At 39.4% G+C, this 24697-nt stretch overlaps 1 protein-coding gene across 1 annotated transcript in view; it reads right to left on the bottom strand.

Moving 5' to 3' along the window:
- Nucleotides 1–15973, bottom strand: part of PCP4 (Purkinje cell protein 4) — a 68119-nt gene extending 52146 nt beyond the window's left edge. Inside the window, exon 1 of the mRNA XM_034423973.2 lies at nucleotides 15836–15973. Within this exon, the coding sequence (XP_034279864.2) occupies nucleotides 15836–15844 (9 nt within the window). The 5' untranslated portion in view covers nucleotides 15845–15973. The remainder of the gene's footprint in view (nucleotides 1–15835) is intronic.
- Nucleotides 15974–24697: the final 8724 nt, after the last annotated feature.

Genomic DNA, 24697 nt, shown 5'->3' with positions numbered 1-24697 from the left:
AAAAAAAACATGGGCTATGAGATTCCACACCCCTATTCTACGCTTATTTTTATTTTTCAGGGAGAACTTGCACTGTATCTCAGGGAGCTGCTACCCAGGGCTATGATCCTGCAATAGGACAACAGTTGTCTGGATTGAAGGATTTTTCTTTCCACTATCTTCTCTGAAAAAGAGAGGGGAATATCTGCTTCCATGTCATCTTCCCATCAACTCCGTCATGCTGGTCCCCAAGCCTGGATGAGATAGGAGGATGGTAGGCATCAGACTTTGTGACAAGTTGGCTAAGATTTCAATGTCGCATCACTATGCATCAAACCCAAAACAAGGCTTGAGATGCTGCCATGCAAGAAGCTGCAGACCAGATGATGTGGCAGGTGAAATGCAAAATCGCAGACCCCATGATATGGCAGGAATAATGCAAAGAAGAAGAAAATGTCATCATCCCATCCTCATTGCCCATCAACAGGGAAGAAGATATTTTAATATATTTTATATATTAATATATATTAATATTTATATTTAATATATTTTAATAAATCATAGTTTAAACCTTGCACTGAATCCCAGTACATCACTATCAACACAGGGAATGTGGAAAGAAACAGGAATAGTTTTCCCCATATTTCAAGGGAGAGGTGTGGGTGATAGAAAATTTTTAAGAGTGAGTTTTTTCATGAAGAAGGAGGAGGAACAGAGATGACCAATGTGCATTTTTTTCGTAATTAAGCAGTAAGCACTTGACATTTAAACCAAAGTGAAGACCCTGAGAACATGGAACTGACAGATGTATTGATCCATGCAGAGGGCATGAGTAGATAGTGCTTAAAATTCTGAGTTTGAAGCTCTGCATATTCAGCCAATATTTATGTGGAATTCACTCCTAAATTTGGATTGCTGCCACCTCCAATTTTCTGACAGGCTCCTCTTTGTGATCTGCTATATTGCAGGGAGATAAAACTTCACTCTATGTTGTCTTAGCGAAACGTAGCCAGTGCAAATGGGAGAGAATCTAGTTTATTTTTAACAAGAATTTACAACAATTAACAACTTTCACCCAAATAGCCTGAGAAGATATGGAGATTTTTTTAAAAAGGGAATGAAAAAAGAAAAGAAAAGCAAAATAGATTGATAGTATTAGAATTAGAATTAGAATTTTTTATTGGCCAAGTGTGATTGGACACACAAGGAATTTGTCTTGGTGCATATGCTCTCAGTGTACATAAAAGAAAAGATACGTAGGTAGAACGATTCAGAAGTGAGTTCATACTTTTCAGTATATTTTTGGATGAAGACAGTAATTTTTCAGGGACTGGCTTGTGACCCAGGGCGGCACTATTCTGTAGTATATTTATGCAGTATTTGATGCAGCCTATCCTTTTTTCCTGCAAAAGCCTAGATATTGATTTTAAAACAATTTAAGTTAGATTGCTAGGGCTGTACTGGGTAATTCAAATACTGAATGTCACCCTTAATTTATTTTCATTTTAACTCAATTACAGTCAACCTATTTTTGGATGCCTCTGAAAATCAGGACACATGATTTATATTTGCAAGACAACTTCCAAAAATGGTATTCTTTAAAACGGATAGGAAAAGTCAAACATAAAATTCATATGTTCTGTAATCTAGTGAGAGTCATATGCAGGCTTGCAAAAATAAAATGTGAGCAGCTTACAACTAATAAAACTATATAAACAGCATAAAACCAACAGCAATAAAAGTAAAAACACAAAGACTTGGCACCACAGCCATACTTCTCTGATGCCCCCATATTCTCATCCCACTCTGATCTTGTCCTACCCCAATGCGTGGAGGAAAAGCCAGGTTTTAAGTGATCTCTGGAATAATAAAAGGGCAGGAGGTCTGTCAGACCTCAGGGGGAGGGTATTCCATAGTACAGGGACTGCAATGGAAAAATCACACTTCCATAGACCCAGATAGTGGTAATGTTTAAGGGAAAGAACTTGGATTGTGTCTACACTCACTGCTCTGGGACAAATGGTATTGCAAATAACCTGGTCCCATGCCATCTAGCATCTTAAATTGCACCTGGAAGAAAACTGGGAACCAATGTGGCCTGCACAACAGATATGTAACAAGGGCAAACCTAAAGACACTCAACATCAAGTGTGCTGTTGTACTCTGGAACAGCTGTAAATTCTAGGTGGTCTTCAAGAGCAGCCCTATGTAGACTGTATTGTAGTAATCTAAACTGGAAGTTACCAAGTTATGAGTTATGCATGGTTTAGGAGAAACATGAGGTCAATGGGAGCTCATCTGCTATTTCATAACATTATCCTTGTCTCTGTACTAGCATAAGATCAGTGGGTATACTAAGAATTGTGGGACCATTATAAGAGAGGGTCAGCCCAGGTTTTTTAATAGGAAAGTCAGGGATAGAAAGTCCAGTTGCCTCTTGAAAAAGCACTTTTGGGTCAGGGATCCAATCTTAGATAAACTGTAAATGGGAATACTGTAATTTCTGTTCCTATCAGAATAGTGGGAATGAAATAGAATTCAAATTATGTAATAATTTTTACATAATTTTTACAAATTATATAATAATAATTCAAAATTTCAACAAATTTTGAAATAAGCCTAATTTTTGGCAGACCCAGATTCAAAGATCCTGGGATCAGAAATATTTCTCCTGTAGAAATTAATAGTATTTGAAAATGATTTTGCAAACATCTGAAAAGGTGATTCCCTGATATCTCAACTCCCTTGAAATATTCGTGTACTTAAATAGAATAACTAGATTGCTACTGCATGCAAGATCAAGGTCTTGCTTTCATGTACATTTTGGTAAATACCATATGCTCCCTTTACAAAGGGTAAGTGCAAAAGACATGGTTAGCTGTTCCTGTCCTCCCACACAGAATGGATTGCTGTTATTTCTATCCTATTATAATAAAGGATGTGGTCTTTATTCTCATTAGAGTGCAAAAAAGGAACTGGATCCAAATGAAATATTTTAAATTAGAGTATGTTTAGACTATAAATAATCATATTTAAATAGCCAAATGGGGAATGAGCAACTCCTTAAAAGTATTTCATACATGACATTTATCTAGCAGAATAAAAAAAAACTTCTGATAACTTGAGGTCTATCCTCATGTTACTCGTATGTAGAATAAAGTTGCAGTGTCATGTACAGGTGATACATTGCCTACTGTATAATGTTAGAACATAGAATAACAGAGTTGGAAGGGACCTTGGAGGTCAACTACTCCAACTCCCTGCACTCTTCTTGAAAACTTCCAGTGATGGGGCACCCATAACTTCTGAAGGCAAACTGTTCCACTATTCAATTGTTCTCGCCATTAGGAAATTTCTCCTTAGTTTTAGGTTGCTTCTGTCCTTTCATTGTTTCTCTCTATCCATTGTTTCTTGTCTTGCCTTCTAGTGTTTTGGAAAATAGGTTGACCCCCACTTCTTTGTGGTGGCCCTTCAAATACTGGAACACTGCTATCATATCTCCCCTAGTCCTTCTTTTCACTAGACTAAACTGTTGCTTTCAAAGCTGACAGACACTGCTTACAGTGTCAAAATACTACAATACTAGCCTTCCCTCAAACATTGTAAGTGACAGTTGCCTTTGGGCTGTTGTGTGAAGAGGAATTTGACTTCTAAGTAGCAGGGATACTACAAAATCAAATGTAAGCCTTTGTAGTTTGTGATTTTTCTGTCTAAATGGCTACCTCTCCCACTATGAACGTGCCCAGCTGTTAAGGTGATAGGAGAGTTTTTTCTGAAGAAGCTCCAGATGTCCAAGTCCATCATCAGCTACAATCTTCTCCTGCATTACTCCTAACCTAGGGAGCACTTTTCCTTTGCCCCCCCCCCCTTAGCATTTCAAAATCTGTAACAATGCATCTCTTTTGCCAGGCTTTTAATTGTTAAGTGGTTTTGTCTTGGAGTATTGATTTTAGTTTATACTTTAATTTTTAGATGCTTTGCTTTTTAAAATTTTGTTCCTTGAGTTGATCAAGAAAACCCTGTCTATGAGAGTTGCTGTTCACATAAATATGTTTTTCATATATGTTTTTCATCTGAAAGCCCAAGGCTAACATATAGTTGTTGAGAACAGAGTGAGGTTTGATATGTTTTTCCATACATATATGTTCTAAACATGAGCAAGACATGAGTGATGTTTGATTTACAATAATGTGTACGTCTACATTTTTATTTAAAATTCAATGTTCAAATTCAGTGTTCAAAATTCAGAATGTTTACATCCCCATAAAATCTATTTTGGAAAATTGTAATCATCTACAACTTCTAACAAGAATTCAGGGATGGTTCTCATATACCAAGTATTCTTTAATAATTCTGACCACAAACTCATCCTATCTTCTGTGATGTGCAATATACATGGAATCCTGTGCAGTTCTGTGACTGGGGAAATTACTACTATTCTTTGATTGCTTTCTGTGTGTTTAGATGCCTTGTTTACGGATGTAAAAATGAAAAAAGGCATTGTCTGTCTGTTGGGCTTTTCCCTTCTACAAGAGGTGGTAATATTGAGATATTGAAAAACAAACAAATCCCAGTTTTTCAAGCAGTAATTTGTGTTGCCCATTTGGAAGACACTGTGTAGGAGACCAGTGAAATATGAATTATATGCACAAATATGAAATAATAGCTGAATAATCAAGACAAGAAGGTTCAAGGGATCAATTAAGAGATCAGTTTTACCAACTGAATATGGCAGAGTATTCCAACTCTCTCACATTCCAAGGAAGCTAGGAGAAGTAGAGAATGTGTACCATTTATGCAAACTGAACTTGGCCTCAGGCAGATAAAAGACAGACAGGAGAAAATAGTAAAGGGAGGTGAGCTAACTAAAGTTGACAAAGAGTGAGACAACAGAAGAATAAAGGAGAGAAAGGCCAGATAAACTCAGTCATGTAGCAGCTTTCACAACAATTATAAACAGAGAAAGAGTGAGGAGACAGTCAAAAACAATCGGGCAGAGAAGAATTGGGTTCTTTGCCAAATGAGCTCATTACAATTTTCCAGTACAGATTCCAGAGAAATGCGGTTGCAGCCATCCTGGAAGGCTTGGCTAAATCCTTGTAAGGAGTCCTTTTCAGCAAACTTCACCAGTTGTAAAATTCTGGCACAGCAGCAGCAGCTTCTGCTGCTTTCTAAGAAGCACCTAGTAAAGGTTTTGAAAAAGGTGGCGAGGCCCAGATAGGTGTTCTTTGCTAAATCACAATCACATCAGGTCCCCAAAACAGAGAGGCTCTCGTGTTGTAGCATGGAGCTTGCACCCGCTATAAATGCTATGCTTCCACACATCTCATGCTGGGGTATGGCTTTCATTAAACAGCAAAATTTATACCAGAAGTAGGACATGTCTTGGTGCTAAAGGCAGCATGAAGTAGAATTTTTCAGACCCTGAGAGAAAAAGATTGGGTACTGGAAGAAGCTATCTTTTAAAAGATTCAGCTAAGATTCAGTTGATAGCATTATCCTTCATATATTTAATAAGTTTCCCTTTCTGTCACTCCCAAAATTATAATTCACTACCAGATCTGAGAAAGATTCTGGGCACACTGAAGGCTCTAGGGCACTGTTTTTCAGCCTCAGCAAATTTAAGATGTGTGGATTTCAACTCCCAGGATTCCCCAGCCAGCATGTTTGTTGGGAAAGTGTTTTGAACACAGCAAGAAATTTCAGTGGCACATTGGATAACAAACAATGAAATGCAGAAAAATAATTTTAAGATTAATCCCTAAATTAGAATAACTGGCAGTGTAACTCTGGCATACTTGTTTAATAATAATTTATTGTGTCTAACATCTAACATTTCTGAGGCAGCAAATAATGGTATAAAGCTGTAAAATACAATCATAGAACTGAACTGTTCATATCTTACTTGCCTCTGATCCAGGCCTGTGCTACTGTATACAGGTAGCCCTCAATGTACGACAACAATTGAGCCCAAACATTATGTTGCTAAGTGAGACATTTGTTAAGTGAGTTTTGCTCCATTTTGTGACTTTTCTTGCTACAGTTGTTAAGTGAATCACTGCAGTTGCTAAGTTAGTAATATGGTTGTTAAGTGATTCTGGCTTCCCCATTGCTTGGCTTGTCAGGAGGTCACAAAAAACTGATCACATGACCCTAGGAAACTGCAATCATCATAAATATGAACCAGTTGTCAAGCTTCTGAATTTTGATCACATGACTAAGGGGATGCTGTAACGGTTGTGTGAAAAATGGTCCTAAGTCACTTCTTTGAGTGCCATTGTAACTTTGAATGGTCACTAAATATTGTAAACCGAGGACTACCTGTAGTCCATGATGTCGGCAAACCCTGATAAAAAAAGAAACTGAAGTATAAGGGAAAATTCAAAACTTGCTGTGGGGATTGTAGAATGAACTCATCTGACAGATTCATAGTGAGTACTGAGAAAGGTGTAGAGGAAGGGAAGAAGAAAGGCATTAGAATAGAAATGGAAGAAAAGTTTTGTTTTTGTTTTTACAGGGAAGACTTAAACTATAAACAGAGCAAAAAGTGAGATTAGAAGGTAATTAAATTTTCCAGACTGCAAATCCAGCTGTTATTTGGTTAAAATGTCTGTCTTCCAGAACAGTACTGTATATTAATTAATGGCAAACACTTGTCCCCAATAAATCATTTCATATTAATCCCAACTTTATTAAAGAGAAAAGGATGGCCTTAAAGGGAATATAAGGACTGCTCTTTGTGACAGTTTTGCGGTGGTGGTTGTTAACTTTACTCAACATCTTACTTTCAGCAAATTTTGAAATCTGCCATTCCAAAGGCACTGGGCCTCAAAGAGGAATCTAAAATCCTGAATACCTGTCACTGCAAGAAATGAACATCTTTGTTTCAAAAATACCAAGAGCTGCAACCAACTCAGAGAGATTGTTGTCACTACCAGGTATTACAGTATGGTGAGTGCATTACAGTCGTTCACTTGTGCTGAAGATAGCTAAAGTGATGGGAGACAGGGTTGGGGTTGCAGACCTTATGGCACCAAAAAGTCCTTATGTAAGGTGGGAGGAAGGCTGCATTTTAAATCTGCTTTTCTACTACTGCAGGGATATAAAAAGAGTGTAATTGCACAGAGCATTTGCCTTTCATTGTTTAGTGGCATTTAGGAAAAACTTCATAGAACTCCAGATCAGAATGAAAAACTATCGTTTGGCTGCTACATTGTTATAACAAAAGTTAGCTCACTAAAATAGATTGTATGCCTGTACAAAAGAAATAAATGTTGCAAGGAGATTGCAGTGGTTAAAGGTCCACTCCTGCCTACTGTTCTCAGCAGCTAGTCAGTGTTAGTTATCTTGATTTGCAGAGCCAAGCTAAGCAATACAGTCACAACTCTCTCCTCTATGGGGCTTTTCTGCTACGATGCCTTCCATAGTTCTTCATTTCACATTATTTAAGCCCAGTGAGGCCTGGAAGGAGAGGCAGACTCATCAGTCTACAGAAGACAGGTTCTGAAGTCAGACCCCCCCCCTTTATGCTACAGTTCCCTGATTGGTAGATAGGGAGGGGCTTAAAGGGGAAGGCAGGAATCCCTTCCCAATAGAGCACCTCCCGAATAGTAAAATATAGGTAGTCCTCGACTTACAACAATTCATTTAGTGACTGTTCAAAGTTACAATGGCACTTTAAAAAGTGACTTATTACCATTTTTCACACTTATGACCTTTGCAGCATCCCCAGGGTCACCTGATCAAAATTCAGATGCTCGGCAGCTGGCTCATATTTATGACAGTTGCAGTGTCCGATGGTCATGAGATTCCCCTTCTGACAAGCAAAGTCAATAGGGAAGCCAGATTCACTTAACAACCATGTTATTAGCTTAACAAATGCAATGATTCACTTAACAACAACCATGGCAAGAAAAGTCGTAAAATGGGACAAACTTAACAAATGTTTCACTTAGCAACATACATTTTGGCTCAATTGTGGTCATAACTCAAGGACTACCTGTATATTCAATGGTGCCCCAGGAGAGGTGCAATACCGACAAGATAGGGATAAGGAAAGCAACTTTTATCCCTCCTGGATGGATACGTGTCAGTTTAAGCTAGAACTGGGGAAACCGCTTTTGAATACCATCCTGCTTCAACCATTTTTTACTGTTTTGAAAATGGTTTCTCTTCTTATTATGAGATAGATTGCATATTTTGTCCAAAAGTACCTGGTGGATTATTTCTTATGTGACAGAGGAAGTCTAATACTACATTATATTCGAAGTTTGTGAAGACTATACTGTAGGAGGAATAGGGATGGCAATTTTGCAAACTATAAAACATTACAAATGCATCCCTTGTTACCTAGGTGACTGCTGGATATTCAGGGCAACGAAACTCGAATGCCCCCAGGCATGATAAAATTACAGCATCTTTCACAAATGGGGTCACTTTTATTTTAAGCACCATCTGCGTGTATAAGTTTCCATGTATTCGTGATGTTAATAGCCTGGATCTTAGCCAATTTATTATGTATAGATTTTCAGAACATTCTTATTAGCCAGAAGAATACGAGTAAAACAAACAGATTCATCCCTTCAGTATGTCAGAACTTGCTCAAATAGCGTTTAATATCAATAAAATTGGGGAGGGTACGAGGAGGGGGAAAGGAAGTATATAGGAAACAAATTGAAATGCATATAACTTGCTTGATATATTGTCTAATTTTCTGGATGTTTTCAGCAAGCAATTGCTGCAGAACAGCTCCCAAAGACTGTTTCCTCCAGCGTGTTACAATACAATTCCCCACATCCCTAGTCAGCATTGCAAATGAGCTTCCTGGCTAAGGACAAGGTGCGTAAATTCTGAAGTGTCTGGAGGGCATCAGCTTAAGGAAGGTACCATATTCTCAGAGCCTTGCTTCACTAGCAGTGGAAAAAGCTGCTGGCCTAATGATGATGCCCTGACTCTCTTTGCTCTCCTGTTTTCTGGCTACAGCTATTTTGTAGAATGGAGAATAGCATGACTGAGCAGCATAACCAGTAAGTTTTGCATACTTCTTTGCATACTGCCAGCAAACAAGGGGCCAGAAGTTAAAAGCCCTTCATGGCATGGATCCAGGTTACCTGAGGAATCATCTTATCCCAATTACATCGAGCCTCACCTGATCAGGCAGGGAGGGTATATCATGGATCTTGTTGGTTAAAAAAAATTCAGCTGGTGGGGTCTAGGAAAAGAGCCTTCTCTGCTGTTGCTTCTGCCCAACAGAACACCTCACCCCCTCAGGTGAGGTTAGTCCTCACTCGTCTGGCTTTCTGGAAGAGTGTTAAGACCTGGTTCTGTCAATTGACATGAGAATCTGATTCTCCTCAACTGGCATGAGTGGTTGGTGGCTTGAGGGCCTTCTCCCTATTATGCATATTTTTGTAAGGGTTTTATGGTTTTATTACTTTTCAACTGCTCAATCACTGATAAGCGATATATAAATTTTATTAATAAATAGAGCACTGTTTAAGGCAGAGAGAAGCAAATATTTGGGGAGAGGGGACTGCATGTAACATTTTGGGAACACGAGAGAATAACAAAGCCAAATGGCCAAGGCCATATCAGGCATTCATGTGGGTGGATGTTTTGAAGATAGCCTGTGTGTTCCAAAAGACTTGAAATAAGTAAGTGAACACGCCCTTTAATTAAGGCTAGAAGTCCTTACTTATGACATATTTGCTCACCTGTGTGTTATTTGTTAGCTCATTAAAGCATCGTTTCTTTTGCTTTCTCTTAAATTATGCTGGTTTGGAGTAGTAAGCAGTAAGCCCATTGCAGAAAGCAAGCACCAAAGGGATCAACATTAATCACTACCACTTTATATGTCACTTCTGAATTTTAGTTTTATTTAACTCCCACTATTAATTCTATCTTACAAAAATTAGTAACTGAGTGATATTCTTAACAAAACCCAACTGGGCACACTAAGCAATCCATTAATATTTTAATTACTTACTCAATGCAAGCATATTCAAAAAGAAAGACTACCTGCATGTCCTGGAACTAAACTAACTTTCTGCTTACTAATGGTGGCTGTCTCTTTTCTTGCTAATTTATCTAGATCCAGTCTGCATAATCATAGGAAAAAGCAGTTGGGGAGATATTCTATTCTTCTTCGAATATGGATCTAGTAGAATCCTGTGTCTGTGGATAAGATAGTTCATGCCAGCTAGTGGCCTAGGCCTTGTTGCATCTGATCGATTCAGCCTCTGGGCCAATATCTTGAAAATAAAATTGGTCAAAATTGGTCAAGCATATGTATCAAAACAAGAGAAGAAAATTCCATATGAATGAGTTTCTGCCTTTGAACTGCATGAAAGTATGGTTCATTCTACAAGTCTGTTCCAAGAAAATTCTGCTTATCAATTTTTTTAAAAAAAAATAAAGGACCAACATTCTATGCCTTAAATAAAGAACTAAATTTGGCTTCCCATCTCTGTGAGATTGTTAGCCTTATGCAAAATCTATGAGATAAGCAATACAGTACTAGATTTTTGGAAAACTTGTATTAATATCACTCATAGAGGTATTTGCCTTTCTAATAGATTCATTCATCTCTTTTTCCTTTCCCCCCTTTCATTTTTAATAGCTATAGCTACAGGAAATGAATACAAGAGCTGTTTAAAAAAAAAAGGTCAATATTCCCTTGCTTGCAAATTGCAAGCATAGCAACATTGGATTCTTTGGTTTGTTTCCAGGAAAAAAAGTTGTCAGAAATAAATCATGTATCCAAAACTGTGGTGTTATAAAATAGGAACATTCACTAAGATTTGGGTGGGAGCAAATGGAGATTGAGAGATTTTTTAAAAAAAGAAAGGATGGAAAGAAATTAATAAAGGGTTGGATAATTTGTATAGAAGTTGAGCTAATGAAAAATATTGCTTTGTCTACTATATTTGGTTGTTTAAAAATCTCCTGGGCACACAAAACCTGACTGTTGAATGAAGGGAAGATTAAAGCATTCACACTATATGTCACTAAAAAGCTTCCTAATGTCTCAAAATCAGTTCTGCACCTGCTACTTCCCTGGTCTCTCTTTCCTATACTGGTTCACAGACAGCACTAAGCCTTAACATGATTTATTTGGCTTTCCTTTAGCATGTTATGTGAACATGCTAAGGGAAAGCCAAATAAATCATGTTAAGTGAACATGCTAAGTTTATAAACCATGGTTTATAATGTAATTTGAGAAATGAACTCTTGCATTAATAAAAAGAGTTGCCTTATTGATAAGATGGGCAGCACATAAGTTTAATAAATAAATAAGAGGATGTGAATTCAATCATTAGCTTCAAGGAGGCTAACTAGCAACAGAAATAAGATTTCTTTCTAAGCTCTAACAAAGCACTCTAAGCAATATTCACAGTTTTTATTGCCAGCATAAACTCTGGGAAGCCTTGTGCTTTTAATCCTCATAATTAAGCTTGTTCAGAAACTTTTATTATAAAAGGTTAAGAACTTAAGCTGCTAGTCTTTCACACACTGTTGGTGATTTTGTTTTGCCTTGTTTCCACCTTCAAATCATGATAAATTTTCAAAGGTTTATGGAGGAACTGCTTTGCACATGGAAGAACTCTAGAAAAAGCACAGTATTTTTCCAAAAGCTGCAGAAGGAGAAAACATCAGACTAGATGGGGTTGGATTTTGCCTACCAATACATAATAGCATTAGCATTAGATATTTATCGAAAGGTTCCGAAAAGTCTATAGACAACAAGAATCATATTACAGTATTGGCAGAAGCAGAGAAACCCAAACTCAATGAGGCAACAAGGTCCAAAGTTAATGGAGATTTTCAAGGTAATTTTAAAAAAACATTTTAATTATCCTTATGTCAATGTAGTAGTATTTATCAGGACTAGTGAGTTATTCTCACCTCAACCAAGTAAACATTTTCTCTTTAACACCCTTGTCAACTGCATTAGTCTTTGCAACTATAATTATAACATCAATAGAAATAATGAGCTGCCCAAAGGTATAAAACCTATCTCTACAACCTCCTTTCTCCATTAATGGAGTGATATCTCATGACTATGCTGATGTAGCTATACTCAAAGCAGTTGGGAAAATGTATGTGGTTACTTATCTTTTTAAACAGTTCTATCAGCAAAACTTGGAAGGGTAACAAATCCTCAACCTGTCCCGAGTTAAAGCGTAGGCAAAGTGACAACTTTAAGATATCTTTTGCTCCCTTTCCTCAACTGGCAGATTCCCACCCATCTAATAAAGGGATGTCAGCTCAAATTATTAAGTGATCTTTCTTTGCTTTCCTTCTCTCACCCCACCCCACCCACCTTATGTCAGCTGCAGAATTCTTTATCAAACTGTTAAGTACCCCATTTGTCCTAATTATAGCTAGCTATAACATCCAAGGCAGTAAAGAACTGGACAGCTTGTACATGTATGAGGATCCATTCGCTAAGTGATGCAGTCAGGAAAGTTATCCCACTCACAATTTAGGCATCACAATTTGGTCTTAACTAATTGGCCCTCTTTTAGCTTTAAATTGAGCCCTGTTGACTTTAGAGGGTTCCTGTATTGTTTTGTATTGGGGAGATGTATTTTAAAATGGGGTCAATATATTGAAAGATACTGTTATATCTTTTTCTGCTGTTTTTTTCAAAACTAATTTGAGGTTTGACTTGGGGTTTAAGTTAAATTCAGTGGTTATGAAAATAGAACTGTATTGACAGACTGGCTTTTTACTGTTATATATGTTTAATCCAAAGACTCAGTATGCATTTATTTTTTTCCCCCCTAGCTTTTACCACATTTATCCTTCTTATGGTGCAAAGAGGCTGATGGAAGTGTTAAGCTATGCATAAAATCAATACATAGGAAGGCAATGGAACTGAGCCAGCTGCCTTAACTCTTATCCCTATGTTACCTTGGCTTACGGTATGTTTAGGACTCCATGCTGAATATGCAAAAGCAAGCAGTGAAAGGTACATATACAGACATAGAAAGCTCACTGGACTGTATAGATACTTTGAAAAATTCTAATACTCTGAAAAATTGTGTGTGTGCATGTGATATGTGTATTAGCTTTATATAGTTATTATTAAAAAAGAATAAAGCAAGTTCTGATTTCCTGTAGAGCCACCCAACTGCATATATCTTATCCTTTAAATGTCTTATAAGCATACTAACTATTAGATCAAATTTCAAAGGAACCTTTTAAAAAGAAAAGAATACATACCAAATTAACTGACAAAAAAGATAAGGTCAAAATAAGGAATATGTTACTTTTTTTTTTTGCTTTAATTTATATGCCGCCCTTCTCCGGAGACTCAGGGCGGTTTACAATGCGTTAAGAAATAGCCTTCATACTTTAGTATATTTATACAAAGTTAGCTTATTGCCCCCACAATCTGGGTCCTCATTTCATCTACCTTTGAAAGGATGGAAGGCTGAGTCAACCTTGAGCCTGGTGAGATTTGAACTTACAGTAATTGCAAGCAGCAGATGTTAATAACAGTGTTTAGTCCACTGTACTACAGGCTCTTATGCTATGTTTTTCTATAACCATAGAAGACTAGCAACATTTATCCCCATCATAAAGAAATTAAATTAGAAAAATCATTAAATGCAATGAAATAAATGAACTGAGAAGATGAGTATTTCTGAAAATCCTAGACTTACTTGGAAGTATAAACACCTCTACTATGAAATATCTTCCTTTGGTCCATTCTCTTTCAGCAGTATTTGGAGACAATATTTTCCTAGCCATATTTGAACTACTAGGTCCATTAAAGTATGTCAGATTTCATCTCCTAAAACTTGGAGACAAGTTATTTTTAAAGCTCAGTTCACCAAATTAATATTCTATCAAATGCACCACCCAAAACAGAAAGCTCAAATAATTGCAATTCTCTCTGAAACTCTTTTGTTTCTTTTTATTTTAAAAAAGCATTATTTCTCTTTCACATTGGTTTCTTTTTCCCTTTGGAAAATAAAAATAAAATGGAAAATAAATAAATAAATAAATAATAAATAAATATTTTAAAAATAAATAAAAGACAATTACCAAGGGATGTGGTTTTATATTCTGATAGATTTTTCGTACAACTTTTTTCAGAATTACAACAACTTTGGATTTCAAAATATCTATAGGATAATGTAAACGTATCATTGACACAAAAGATTTGTAAATACTGATTCAGTCTTTAAATTATGTTGAATGACTGGCAGAGGTTGATGGGCGTTAGCTCAGGCTCCCCTATGGCTGATGGAGCCTAAGTTTAGCAATCTAAATTTAGCAATCTAAGTTTCTTATTTTTGCTACACAGTTATTTTTGGTGTGTGAGAAATTCTAGTTTATGCTGAACTGAAGGGGAGAAAGATTTTATCTGAATTAAGCTAAATGTATATTGTAGTATTATACTGTGAATGACAATTTTTTGAACAGTTGGCGGCACCAGGAACAAAATCATATCATGACTATGGACAGGAGAAATCAAATATGGTTTCAAAAGAAACTTTTTTTTAAACTTAAAACAAAAAGGGCATGTAGCCGGATCAATTAGCCATTTAATTTGCTATACAGTATATAGGAAAAGACATTTTAATCCAATTAAACAAAAATGTTGACCTTTTCAAGTTTATTTATTCAGCTGTACGCATAAATATTCAAAACTGAACAATCTGATCACATGGCTCTCTTAACTATGTACTCAGTCAGCCTGTGGAGACCCGGGAGAGGAATTTCCCTGGTCCTAGGGCAGCTCTGTCCCCTGGGATGGATATGTTGTCGGAGCTCCAGGTTATGCCTGTTAAAAAAGCAATATTTCTTTCTCATAACTATTGATTCTACTCCTCCCTTTTTAGGCAAGATTGCAGGTATTCTTCAAATAATAGATGACAGTATCCCATAACAACATCTGCTTCTGCATATATACTGCTCAAGGCAGTTTGATATCGTGGGGTGGAAAAAAGTTAGGCTTTTGCCCAAAATGATGTTTATAATGGAAATACCTGTCTAATAAGGTTTAGGCAATGCGGCGGGGAGAAATATTATTCTGTTAGTAGAGCTATCGTGACATTTTCAATCAAGGGCTACTTACGGCTGCCTTGATATTAGAAAATCTTTTCCCTAAGATGGATACATAGAGGCAGCCACAATTTTCTGTATTTTAAAAACACAATTGCTACTGATACTCCACCATTGGAAAGCAATATAAGGTAGGCATGGGAGAAGCAGGGCCAAACAGGATGATTTTTGGATCTATCCCAAATCACTCTGATTTCTATCTAACTTTTGTATACCAGAAGCCTAGTTTGACTTTTTAAGGATGCAGAACAAGAACTGAAATACATTCTTTTATATCCTCAGCACATGATACATATCTAGAAAGACGACATTAAAGTATTTTCTAAAAATGAGAAACTAAAGAGTTTTTCCACCCAGTGAATTTTTATAAACGGCAGAATTGATGCTTCTGAGTTGGCAGAAGTTCCTAAGACTAACCATAGGCAATATATTTCTCATCAATTCATATCTGCTCAGAGAAGGTTCTATGGCATTTCATTGGGTTTATTCATAGTTAAACTGCTATAGGATTAATGTACTAGTGAAGATTACTTACTGATTTTAAAGCAGCGCATATTAATTTCAGTAGTTGTACATAACCCACTGTCAGAAAAGTAAGATACACACATACTCCAACAATAGTTTCAAACAACACATTCTTCTCATACTAACACAACTCAACCTTAAATATGCCAAATCTGATTTTTCTGTTTTAGCCTTATAGCAAATTCATGCCTTATCAGCTATCTATTTCTCTGTCTCTCCCCATCTCCTAAAATAAAAGGATTTTTTCACTCACCTCACTCATGATGATGAACTTGAAATGAGAGTTCACAGATCCTCACTTCCTCAAGGCAGAGCTGCTGGGCTACAAGCTCTCTGTACTGTTTCTAGCTTTTCTCTTTAAAAGGGTTGCTCGGAAGCATCATGCTTTCAATAAACCAATAAGGAGCTCTTACCTGCTGAAGCCCATGGCATGTATCAGAGAGCTCAAAGGGCCACCTTGTGGTAAGAATAAGAAATGCATTCTTCAAAAGATGGAAAAGAAAGAATCCGGCATAGAATGCAGATGTCAGAATTGAGAAGGTGGATGATGAAGTCTCTTATTATTCACTGATAGAAATCATATCCATGAGAATCATAAAAGGAAAATGTTACCCAGTTCATTAGAACTCATACCAAAATACATCCCAAGATTTATATGTTTTTCCCCAAGAGAAATTCCTGTGCCTTGAACATCTGCAAACTGCAGCTGGTGATACTTCATTTCATATAAAGAAAACATGAATGTGAACATTTTGAATAGAAATCCTGGATTGGAAACTGAGAGGAAAAAACCTGACTGGAAGTTTATCTGCCTGCTAAAATAAATACCCAGAGCCAGAGCCAGGGGAAAAAAATCAACCGCACTGTTTCCAAGCACAACACACATGTACATAAACACATAGAGTGATCAAATCTGTTACCAGAAAAAGACTTAGAATTAGCATTTCACATGCTTGAGCAATTGTCAAGTCTCCGGCAGCTGGGTCATCTGGATTCCACTTAAATTTTCTGGATTCCTGCTTCCGGTTCTCTGATTGCCTGGAATAAATCATGGGGATAGAACCAGATTAGGAAAACAATAATCCAAAATAGAGTTTGGAGAAGTTGAATATTTGTCACCAAAATATTGATTTCTTCTATACTTTTTCAGATTGAGAACTGAAATACTTTTAAAACCAGCTCTAAATAATTATATTTTGAGATATTGTTTCAATATAGTTCTGCACTATATCTTGCAACATCTTGAATCCCCAGGGACTTGTGCATAGGTCCTTTTTGTAGACTTCAGCCTAATGTTTCTCATCTTGGCATATGTGATAACTTTATGGATCATGGAAATATGTCTTTTTTTCCTCAGTTGATATGATTTTCTACAATTCTTCCTCTTCGTGCATTCCATCACTGTGTTTGACTATGGAAAAATCTTGCACCACTCATAAGGGAACTTGCAGGGAGAAGGAGGAGTTAAAATTTTCCCACCCACCTTTTTTCCTTCCTATTTTAGGTATCTAGCTGTATTCCAATTCCCTAAATTTTAGGCAATAGCAAAGCTTGCCATAACACAGCCATAATATTGCTTGTTGGTTTTTGTTTAGCATATTGAATAAATTGTTTATCCAATAAACCACAATTAAGTGAAGAAGTACTTAGAGTAATATACAGATCCAGCTATATACTGTATTTTTCGGAGTATAAGATGCTCCAGACTATAAGACGCACGTACCTTTTTTGGTGAGGAAAACAAGAAAAAGAAATCTGCCTCAGCCTCTGCGTCCCAGGAATTTTGCCTCGTGGAAGCAAACAGCAAATAGCCTGCTTTACTTTCATTTTCATTTTCAGCATAGCTTGATTAGCACAAGAAAAAAAAAATCTGCTCCCAGCAATTTACCTCCTTGCAGCAAGCAGCAGAGGCCCGTGCAAAACAGCTGAGAGCAAAACAGCTGAGAGTTGGGAGGCCGATCCAATCAACTTGTGCTAATTAGGCTGTGCTGAAGCTGAAATGAGCTGTTTCTTCTTGCTGCTTGCTGCAAGGAAGTAAATTGCTGGGAGACAGAGGCCAAAGGGTGGGGGCCAGTGGGTGGGTAGGGCTACATTCGATGTATAAGATGCACCTAAATTTTCACCCCCTTTTAAGGGGGGGGAAGGTGTGTCTTATACTCTGAAAAATACGGTAGTTTTGTCTTGGCAGCTGGGGACTGCAGCCAAGAAATTAAAAGATGCTTGCTACTGGGGAGGAAAGCTATGGCAAATCTAGACAGCATACTAAAAAGCAGAGACATCACCCTTCCAACAAAAGTGTGTATAGTCAAGGCTATGGTTTTCCCAGTTGCAATGTATGGCTGTGAAAGGTGGACCATAAGAAAGGCTGAGCGCCAAAGAATTGAGGTTTTTAAACGATGGTCCTGGAGAAGACTCCTGCAAGTCCCTTGGACTGCAAGGCGATCAAACCAATTGGTCCTAGAGGAGATTAACCCTGACTGCTCTTTAGAAGGCCAGGTCCTGAAGATGAAACTGAAATACTTTGCCCACCTAATGAGAAGGAAGGACTCATTGGAGAAGAACTTAATGCTGGGAAAGATTGAGGGCAAAAGAAGAAGGGGACGACAGAGAACAGGGTAGCTGGATGGAGTCACTGAAGCAGTAGGCGTGAGCTTAAATGGACTTCAGAGGATGGTAGAGGACAGGAAAGCCTGGAGGAACGTTGTCCATGGGGTCGCGATGGGTCGAACACGACTTCGCAACTAACAACAACAAAAGTAATGGTAAACTCGATGTTTACCTAATGTATTCCTCCATTCTATGTATACTCCATCTTCATTAATTTGTACTCTATTCCATATCTTACTCAATATTTCATTGCCAATATAAGCATTTTTCTTTCTCCAGAGTTTAGCAAAACCTTATAAGGAAAAACTCCCTTCAGCTGAGAATGCAATTCTGAGCCTCGGTTTCATAAACATGATTGGATATAGCCACCATTGGCATGGGTGAAATGAAATTTTTTTAAAAAAACAGCTTGTTTTTTTCCCTGAAACTCTTTAAATTAATCAAATTTATAAATTTTAGCACAATATATTAAATGTGCAGATTCAGGGCAGCAGCACTGCAATGAAGGATTAAAATAGTTGATGGTGAAAAAATGACAAGCATTTCTCTCTTTAAGGGTAGACTTGCTTTCTTGCCTGCTTCTATATTTGCATTTTTACTTGATCTGTTCACTTTTGATCTGTCGTTGCCTTGCTCAACATTACTTGTGCTTTTCAACTATACACGTATTCATAACATTCTACCTAAACTGCAAAATGGGTTTAGGGAAATAGCAGGAGAAGCTAACTGTTGTATAGTGGGCACAAAGAAGGACTGGACACACGAGTAACAAATACTTCTTTATTAGCTCCATAAACTGCAATACCTACTCTAGCCGTGGCAGCTCCTTTTATACTAGGAGCTGTCCATGCTTTCAGCCACTGACAATGCTCTGAATTTCCCGCTTCAATTATCGCTTATTGATTGGCCCGTTCAAATCTGCCATTCAATACTCAACACCCCTCCCCTCTAGTTCAGCACAATCAATCCTGAGGCTTTTATGCTACGTAGTCCCATAAGCAGGTGGGTCGCCTCGGTGCGCAACTGGACCTGCGCAGTTTAGTCGTCTCAGCGTTCTCGGAGTGAGAGGTCGAGTTCCATGGCTCTCCTGATTCTGCCTCTGGAACTCTCTCGAACTCGTTCGCTGGATGGGCATTGTTTTTTTCGTTGCTCCTTCCTTCCTCCCCCGATCGGGATTGTGGACTGCCGCTGCTGCTTGGTTCCTCCTCTGGGACTGCCAGTAAGTTTCCGCTGCGTCTATCTGGGTTTGAGTCTCTGCTTGTGCTGTCTTGTGCCTCTGGCTGTGGTAGGGCCTGGTCACCTTCTGTGTTCTTTCCTTTCCGCTGCTCTTGCGTGTGTTCTGTGGGCTCTTGTTCTTTTCTGGTTATTCGACCTCTGAGCTGGTCAATGTGTTGCTTCCATTGGCAGCTGTCCTCGGTCTGTAGCCTGTGACTTGGGTGATTTCTCCTGGAATCCATAGGGGGTTACCGCTGAAGTTTTTCGCATAGACTTGGTCCCCCACCTGGAACTTCCGTGTCTTACTCGTGGAGTCAGCTGGCTTTTCCGTACTATACTGGGGATGCAGTCTGTTTAACGGGGATCTTAATTTCCTCCCCATTAATAGTTCGGCCGGACTTCAGTGTGTGGCTGCGCATGGTGTTCTATGTTGAATGGTGAGCAATTTGTCGATTTTGGCTTGCATGTCTCCCGGTCCCAGTCTCGCCAACGTCTCCTTGGTCGTTCTCACCATTCTTTCCACATGTCCGTTCATAGATGGTTTTCCTGACGTGGATTATGCATGCCGGATTCCCTGGTTCACCAGGAACATTTCAAATGCATTGGCCGTGAACTGTGGCCCATTGTCGGAGACCAACAGATCGGGTAGCCCATGTGTTGTGAACAATTTTCTGAGCACTGGAATCACGGCTTCTGTATTGGTCGATGGCATGAGCTGCACTTCCAGCCATTTGGAGAATGCGTCCACGATTATCAGGAACATGTTGCCTTGGCACGGTCCTGCAATGTCTATGTGTATTCTGGACCATGGAGTTTCTGGATTCTCCCAGTCGTGTGTGGGTGCCGTGTGTGGTGCTGGTCTTGATTCTTGGCAGGGCTTGCATGTTGAAACCCACGCTTCTATTTCCTTATCCATTCCGGGCCACCACACATAGCTTCTTGCCAATGCTTTCATTTGTATGATCCCCGGGTGCCTGTCGTGTAGCATGTGTAAAATGTCCTGCCTTAGCTGCCCGGGGATGATGACTCAGCGGAGGATCCGGCCCCAGCATCTACCATCCTGCTGATTGAGACCATGGAAAACTCACAAATCTTTTTTTAACTGATTAAACCCCCTGAGATTAACTGATTGTCTTTCCAGGTTTGTAGTTCAGCTGGTAGTCGTAAGCAGTTAGGAACTCTATCCACCGAAGCATTCTTGGCGAGAGTATGGGCGGAGTAGGTTTGTCTCCGGTGATGATGCCAAGTAGCGGTTTGTGGTCAGTTATAAATTTGAATCTCCGCCCGTACAAGTATTCGTGGAACCTCTTTATTCCGGCTACAGCAGCCAACGCTTCCTTATCCAATTGACTATAGTTCCTTTCAGGTTTGGACAGTGTTCGGGAATATAATGCAATGGGGGGGGCTTCTTTTCCGTTGGGCATACAGTGACTTAGTATGGCCCCGATGCCGAATGGTGAGGCATCGCACGCCAATCTGATGGGCAATGTCCCGTTGTATTGCACTAACACTCTGTCTGATGTTAACAGCCTTTTGATTTCGTCGAATGCCACTCATTCTTGTTTCCCCCACCTCCATTCCGTTTTCCTGTCTAGTAGCCGGTGGAGAGGTTCAGCAGTTGTGGCTTTCTGCGGTAGAAAAATATTATAAAAATTCAGTAACCCGAGGAATGCTTGTAGCTCTGTTTTGTTTGTGGGTGTGGGTGCTTCTTTAATGGCTTTCAGTTTTCCCGGGGTCGGCCGGATTCCTGACTCATCTATTAAGTAGCCTAGGAACTCTACTTGTTTCTCAGCCAGGTTACATTTGTTCCGTTTCACTTTAAGCCCCGCTTTCTGGAATCTGGATAGTACCTCTCTCAACCGCTGCTGGAGCTGGGTCAGGTCTATTGCTGAGATTAGAACGTCGTCGAAATAGGGTACAACCCCCTCTATCCCTTGTAATAGATGTTCCATCAGGCTTTGGAATAGACCCGGGGCTATGCTGACTCCGAATTGTAGCTGTTTGCATTTGAATGCCCCTCTTTGTGTCACAATTGTTTGGGCCTCGGCTGTCGCCTTGTCTACCAGGAGTTGTTGATATGCTTGTGCCAGGTCAAGCTTTGCAAAAATCTTCCCTAGGCCCAATGAGTGTAACAGATGTTGTACCACTGGCATTGGGTACGCGCTCTGCTGTAACGCCTTGTTTATGGTACTTTTATAGTCTCCGCAGATGCATACTGACCCATCTGACTTAATAGGGGTTACAATGGGTGTTTCCCACTTTGCGTGATCTATAGGCTCGAGAACCCCCTGGGCCACTAGCTTGTCTAGCTGCTCATCAATTTTGGGCCTTAGAGCAAATGGGATCCTCCTGGGTTTAATCCAGACAGGGGCAATTTGGGGATCTAAGCTAAATGATATCGGGGACCCCTTGTACTTGCCCAGTTTGCCATTGAATACCTCTGCAAATTCGGTCATCAATTTTTCCTCCCAGCCATCTTTGTTGATGTGGTCGACACCGGTTACTGCTAGTCCCAATAGCTCGAACCACTCCAAACCAATAGGCTGGACCGGTCACTATCCACGATGGTATGGGGAAGTCTTGCTTGAAAGGTCTTGTAGGATACATTGAACTTCTTGGTGCCCAGTATGGGAATTCGGTTCCCTTGATAATCCAACAGGGTCAGTCTTTGGCGTTTGAGTTCATTGGTGTTGATTCCAGGGATTAACCACTTGATGGTTTTCCAGGATACCATGGATAGGCAAGATCCCGAGTCGACCTCCATTTTGCAGGGTCTCCCCTCGATGATGGTCGCCGCCATCTTGTTTGATTTTCCCGCGCTCACATGGCCCACTATTAATGTTTGGTGCGTTTCTCCTCTGTCCGCGACGGAATCCTCGTCCCTGCGACCTCTTCCGAATGGCTGTTTTTTTCCACTTGTCTAGAACTGTCGGCTGCTCTGCGGTGAGTTGGGTGGTCTGTTTTTCCAGGATGCCGGTTGTGATGCCCTGCAGGCCCTTGCTATATGTCTTTTCCGGTTGCATCTTTGGCATATAGCATCTCGGAACCTGCATTCCGCTCGTGGGTGGTTGCCTTTGCAACCTGCACACCAGAACTCTTTCTTCTCTTTACTTTGCGGCTTCCTTCTTCGATCCGCTCGGAGATGGTGTACGTCTTCTTCTTCTCCTTCCTCTGATTCCGTCTCTATTTCTCCGTGGTGAACTGAGGCTTCCTCTTTTTCTGGCGGTCCCTTGTTCACCTTTTTTATGGCTGCTGCAGATTTCTGTGATGCTTCGGTTGCTGAAGCTTCTTCTAAGGCTTCCTTGAATGTAATCTCAGGTCTGGCCAACAATCTGCTTTGTAGGGTGAGGTCTTTTAGTCCTAACACAAACCGATCCCTCATGGCCTCTTCTAGGTCTGAGAAATTACACGCGGCAGCGATCTCCCTCAGGGTTGCCACAAATTCACTGATTGTCTCACCTTCTCTCTGGTCTCTTCGGTAGAACTCGTGCCTTCTCACCAGAGACGATGCTTGTGGGGCATAGTGCACTTTCAGGATGCCTTGTAGGGTTGTCCATGTGAGTGTTCTGAGTTCTGCAGGGGCAGCGAGTGCCTTTGCCATCTTAAATACTGTTGGGCCGCAGTGTGTGAGGAAAAGGGCCCTCTTTCATTGTTCGGAGAGGCTCAACAGGTCATTAGCCTCCATGTAAATGAAGAATCACTCCATGTACAACTCCCAATCTTCTCCCGCCGGGTTGAACGGTGTGGGTGGGCTGATTGCAGACATTCTTGCTAGCCGATGATCTGACCGGTCTGTAGTTGTTGATCCAGATGGCCGATGATTCTTGGAGATATATTCCTTGCGTTCTTCGTCCTTCAGAATCCCACCTTTGTCACCAGTGTTGTATAGTGGGCGCAAAGAAGGACTGGACACGCGAGTAACAAATACTTCTTTATTAGCTCCGTAAACTGCAATGCCTACTAGGAGCTGTCCGCACTTTCAGCCACTGAAAATGTTCTGAATTTCCCACTTCAATTATCGCTTATTGATTGGCTCGTTCAAATCTGCCACTCAATACTCAACACTAACCATGATCAATTTATTACAAAAGAATAGTATTGTGCCATGATGAGCACACTACATAGATCCACCTTGGTTTAATGTGGGTTGGTAGATGGGCATTTTCTGACTAATCAATCTAAGACTGATCAAGATTGGCTGGCCTAAAGTCACCTCAGGTATCTCTTAAAATTTTAAAAGTGAAGCAAATATTTTCACTGATGCTGCCTTCTGAACTTGACAGAGCACGAGTGTCAAACTTGATTGCATCACATGACGTATTGCGACGTATCGTGACTTTTTTGACTTTGTGGAGTCAGGGTGGGCATGGCCTGTGCGTGACACATCTGGCCAGTGGGCCGCCAGTTTCACACCCCTGTAAAAGCTCAGCCAGAAGAAAGAAGAATACAATATATCTGCATTTCCATTATTAACTGATCCTTTACTGGAAGAGATAGAGGCAGTGTATTTTTTCTTGGAATTTTAATTTTTAATTCATGGATTCTTTCCATATCTTGTATTCCTCCTAGATTGCCTGTTACCGTAGCTACCAGAAGGAGACTAGGAAACTTTTGAAAGCAGCCCCTAACAGCTTTGCATACCATTCTTAACTTGTTACTAGTTTGAACTTTGCAGGATAATAGCCTGGGCCTGCCAGGGCTTGAATAAAATGCCAGCCTCTATTATAGTCCCTGTTTTAAAAGCATATTCAGGTCAGTTAACTCCCTAATTCCCAAACAGGAAAAAATAACAACATGATATGTAGGCTTGGCATTCTGTTGGCACACAAAAAAAATCTCATATAGCTAGAAGGTATTCATCTCTACAATTCTGATACTTTAAGCTAAAATCATGCATGCATTTATTGGAGCAGAAGGGGGTCGTTTTTTAATGCCAAGGGGATGCATTATGATCATGAATGTTTTTGTCATGAACCAAGAGTAGGCTGTGACAAAGAAGTGGATGTGCAAAACCTAAATTTGTGAGAAAACATTACTGGGAGAAATGTACAACTAACCACATATATTTCTAAAGGCTAGACTTTTACATCAGTACAGCCTGATTAACTCTCCAGAGTCACAATATTAAATTAAGCATTAATAAAATATTAATTCCAACTTTACTATAAATATAAATTATACATGCTCGGAGAGAATCTAGGTAAAGATAATTGTCTTCTCTGAGTCAAGCTCAGTTCCTGATGATTCCATAGACAAGCCTCATGCTTCATACTACTTCTGGGTGGTCTTCTGG

The sequence above is a fragment of the Pantherophis guttatus genome, chromosome 5, assembly GCF_059756535.1.
Source record: "Pantherophis guttatus breed Tessera chromosome 5, ASM5975653v1, whole genome shotgun sequence".
NCBI lineage: Eukaryota > Metazoa > Chordata > Lepidosauria > Squamata > Colubridae > Pantherophis > Pantherophis guttatus.
The sequence above is the reverse complement of the archived record's forward strand: the minus strand, read 5'-3'. Positions and strand labels throughout refer to the sequence as shown.